The 4,772-nt window shown below is 41.4% G+C and overlaps 1 protein-coding gene across 1 annotated transcript; it reads left to right on the top strand.

Moving 5' to 3' along the window:
- Positions 1 to 3,057: 3,057 nt before the first annotated feature.
- Positions 3,058 to 4,511, top strand: FPRO_16001 (uncharacterized protein; the record flags this gene model as incomplete). The annotated part of the gene is made up of 3 exons (XM_031225095.1): positions 3,058 to 3,435; positions 3,516 to 3,760; positions 4,502 to 4,511. 3 exons carry the CDS (start codon positions 3,058 to 3,060, stop codon positions 4,509 to 4,511), a joined length of 633 nt encoding a protein of 210 aa, XP_031090289.1.
- Between the last annotated feature and the right edge of the window lie 261 nt (positions 4,512 to 4,772).

Raw genomic sequence — 4,772 nt, 5'->3', positions numbered from 1 at the left:
TTTACACTTGGTCAAGATCATAATGAAGAAAGATTGCATTTTAACTTTGTTGGTCTCCTGCCCCAAAATCATGAGAGCCTAGCGACAAGGAGCGGCATGGTAGGATTCATGGGCTCCTATTTGGGTGCGATGGGTACTGTGGTTGCAGCGACAGCTTTCCCTCCTTGCGCGCCAGTTGCAGGAATCATAGGTCAATCATTTGTTGCGTCCGGGTTCGCATCGTGGACGGTGGGAGCGGCAGGTGTAGTTTATGATGGACTGACGCGTGAGACCACTCAAGTTCTAGGGGATCCTGTTTTCTTGGAATAAGCGTCTTGTGAGCAGGCCGTTGTATTCCGCACCCATTTATGATATTCACAGAACTTATTGGGGACTTGGCTTTTGAGTATACGATTGTCCGCGTGGCACTGTTAAGAGCGACTGGGCAGGAACCACTAGTAGGGTACGGTCTCTGTTAGAACTATTCCTCAGAGAATGTTCGATATGTGCAAAGCGGCGGATCCCAGATGTAGATGGTAGCCAACGGGTATAAACGTCTCGGTATCACATTGAATTGGGTGGGGTTTCCCTTTGTTTCGCTATGCAAGCCCTCCTTTCGTTCAACTCTCGTAACACCTTTGTCCTCTAGTGGTTCTCTGATCAGTAATTTTATAGCCTTGACGAAGCATTTCTGGCATTACAATACTTTTGACTCTTCAAGGCATTTTTTAGGTTACCGTTAGGCGGTAGACCTAAAGCCAATTCACAGGGACATACATGCTCGGAGTAGAGCAGAGATTCTTGGCGACTTACAAGCACTCGTAGCAACTTGGGGGCACCGGCAAGCAACATGATCATGACGAGGACGGCAGCAATGCTTTGATGGCTGCATAACGGCAACCCAAAGTATACTATATCATTCATTGTAAGGCTGGGGCAAAGCTGAGTATGTTCAAGAGGAGTATGAGACAAGAAGAATAAAATCGATACTTAGTAGATAAGCATTGTTGATCTCATCCTGAAACTGCGTGCTCTGCATGCTCTGCTTCAAACCGGCCAGGAGCTCAGAAATCACCGTCCTTTCTCCTTCAATGACGGCACATGCTAGTGGGGAGATCTCGAGCTTCGTGCTACTAGGGGGGGAATAGACCAGTTTCCCATCAAGGGAAATGCTGAAGGATTTAGTGGGATACACGGGCTCAGGAACGGTTATCGACTGTTTTGTCAAAGCGTGATTCTTGTAGCATCTTAGGAAGTCTTTGGTTGTGTCAACGACGGCCTTGGCACTCGAGCCGGAAGAAACCAGCAAGCCAGTCATTGTATCGGCTTTTCCGGGGTCGAGTAGATGGCCAATAAGAGGAGAGGAGAGACGAAAAGTGCTTTGGAGCTGGGACCGTGTATACCCAAGTTGAAAGAGACGGAATCAATTTGGCACCCAGTAGAATATGTAACAATGACGGTTTGGAGGTGGTGAAGAAGGAAGTTGGGGTACGAGACTTGGGGGGGACATCACTTCCTTAAGTACTAAATCGTCCCACAAGTGTGTCCTGCGTCGTGGCTAGGGGAGAGGGCATATATGACAAGGTTAAGGTAAGATGCCTCACCAAGAGCAAGTCGGTACATCCCAGAACGTATCCCTGGCTATGATTGTCGAATGTCGAAGAACGGCAACCTCAGAGCGGCGTGCAAACAATATAGGCAGCAGCAGGGCTAAGTAAGGGAGGGGGGTCTGCAAATCTTGACTGGACCAGTAGCATCAGGGGGCTTTCACATTGCTTCTTCTTTCCACAAACTAGGATAGAAGTGTTTTGGTCAGAGATATTCTCTTCTGCAGAACACAGGCAGATGTTGCGAGCCAGAGGGTCAGACTACCAGTCCGGATACATGAGAATAAGAAAGACAGAGGAAAGTAAAATCACTTCACTTAGGCAGCAACAGTAAACAGTCAAGTGTCCAGCCAGTCGCCTAAGTCATCATCTGTTGCGCCTAAGTCATCATCTGTTGTAAACCTTTGGAAAGAGCCGAGCGTAGCTGATGGTTGGCAAGTAGAGCAGGAGCAGTCGGGGTAGTGTCAAATCCCTGCCCGAAACTTGTATAGTAGCAAGCTTTTTATGCCAGTTGATCTTTTCAAGATTGCCCAGATTCTTGGTATGTATCATACTGTTGGTATATCTGAGGTCCCTGCCCATTTATACAGTAAGTCTCCAACGGCTGAATTACCTTCTCTTGAAGTGAAGCTGCTCCAGGGTTGAGAAAGAAATGTTGTGATTCCAAGTATTAGGTATAATATGATTTGTGGATGTATGTATGATTCTTTTCGCAAAGGAAAGTGACTCCATGCGATAGTATCGATCTCAATTGCGGAAAGAGAGCGTAACGATGTAGCACGAATAGGAAAGAGAATTGAGTCCAGGCAACATGAGGGTTGATGTGTATGTAATCTTTTCTCATACATATCATATCTGTTGGCTTCTGTACCTTCAGGCCCAACCCACCGACTCCTTACTATGCAGTGATAGAGGTTTGTGTATGATGCTAGTTGGGCCAAAGTGCACTCTCACATCGTACAGCGGAGAATCCTAATGTGTGTACTAACATACGTCTACTATAACGCCTCCCGGAACTCGTAGTGACCTCTGGCAATGGACTGGAACAGACTGTCCAAATACCACTACGATGAGTTACATAATGAATACTTGTGATCTAGAATTAGTGTCTGGATGATGCTGCGAGCGGTGGAGGAACAGCTTTACCACGTATCGTTCCGATACACCCAATTGCGGCGATTCCTGGCCTCGCAACTAAGCTTCACAGCGTAATCAAGCTCGAATCAGAAAACGGCCCCTTGATACAAGTAAAATAACTTCAAATTCTAACAGCCTAAACAGTCTCAGGAAGAGCCAGTCTGTCATTCCATCGATAGTTCCCACACGGACAGCTTGGGCCTGGGATCGTAGGGTATATAAACAGGTATTTCCTCCAGCCATTGGACTCTGAGAAACAATGTCGTTCACATGCCTGATACTAAACTAAGGTTACCTCTAACATAAAAATCGTAATCATACCTTGCCACATACGATGGCAGCCCCGAGGTGCCTACAATGCGTCGAGGAAGGTGCCCATATACGCACTCCCTGGTCTGCCCACGTCGTGATAAAGGATATACTCGTAACTACTCAAGTAGGGCCATGGGTCTTTTATGGTGTTTGTGCCGAGACTTTAGATGCGACTTCATCGGACTGGACAAGCCCAGACTGCCTTCTATGGGTTTTTGACGATGGGTCAGGGCCACGAATGTGGCAGGACACCGCCCAGCCGTCGCCCTTCAATTCCGAGGACCCCGAAAAGAATTTTGATCAGATCGTAGGCCATTATGAATTCAATGATGGAGAGTGCTATCTCGCAGTCAAGTGGAAAAGCTGCCTGGCACCGACGTGGGAGAGAGAGACGGACATGGTGTGTTGTGGTCGCGCCATCACGCAGTACTTCACTGAGCATTGTACTTGAGACTTGCTTACCATACCATTGTTTTCCAGCCGCTTTCTCCGATCGACAAGTGTCCTCGAAATCACTTCTTTGTGGCATGGAACTTTGTCGCTGTAGCGCCTTCTGGTGGCGAAGTCACCGTCATATCAAGCGCTGTGCTCGGAGAGCCGACAGTCTGGACCTTACATGAGTTCAGAGAAAATGCACCTGAAACTCAGCTCTGGGGAGTTATAATCGAGGCCGCCCTGGACGAGCATAATACACAAAGCTGGCCTCGAAATACAAACGGGCTTAGGTCAGTAAAAGTCAACTTGACTTCGCAAACATATGCTGCTTTTAACCATCGCCTGTCCAATAATGCACAAAGCTATTTCCGCCACCCTAAGTAGTTACCTGCCGTTAGTTTTCTTCTTTTCCTGGCTTGATTGATGATCATTTCTTCTTATTTTACTATACTATACTCTGAATCTCGGGATATTGCTTTTATGAGTTTTATTAACAAGTTTATTTATACCTACTTAAATACTTATACTAAGTATAGTAGAATAAGTTACTATTATTATTTCAGTTTTAAATAATACTTTAAAAGTTTACTTAATTTAAAAGAAAGTAGTATTATTACTATTAATTAATTAATTATTATAATAGTTGATAAAAATAAGCTATAAGTATTATTAAATAACTTTTACTAATTATATATTAATTAAGTTTAGTATTTTAATCATAATTAAAGTTAGTATTATTAATTTTATCTTAAAGTAAAGAATTTATATTTAATAAAAAGTTAATTAAACTTTTAATAATTTTATAATTCTTAAAATAAGTATTTTTAAAAATAAATTAATTAAAAAAGGTTAAAGTTATAAGAGAGTTATAGACTTTATTAATTAAGCTTTTTATAGCTTTTTAGTTAATTAAATAATATATTTATTTCAATTAAAGTTATTTAAAATACTATAGCCTAAAGGTAATCTTATTAATTAAGTTTATTAAGATTTTAGTCTAATTAAAGACTTTATAATTAATACTTTTATAGCTATTATTAAAATACTTAAATCCTATTTATTAATTATTACTAAGTTAAGGCTATATAATAACTTATATAATAAGCTAAGCTTTTATCAATATTATTTATATTATTACTTTGAAAGTAAAGATTAAATAACTTAAAGTAAAACTTATTTTTTAATAATAAGAAAAAGAACGAAAATAACTTATTTAAGAAAATAATAATAAACCTTAAAACCTTTTTAATACTTAAAAGAAAATTAATTTAAAACCCTAAGTAAATATTTTATATTTTAAAT

The sequence above is a fragment of the Fusarium proliferatum genome (genome assembly GCF_900067095.1).
Source record: "Fusarium proliferatum ET1 genome assembly, contig: FPRO_scaffold019, whole genome shotgun sequence".
Lineage (NCBI taxonomy): Eukaryota > Fungi > Ascomycota > Sordariomycetes > Hypocreales > Nectriaceae > Fusarium > Fusarium proliferatum.
The sequence above is the reverse complement of the archived record's forward strand: the minus strand, read 5'-3'. Positions and strand labels throughout refer to the sequence as shown.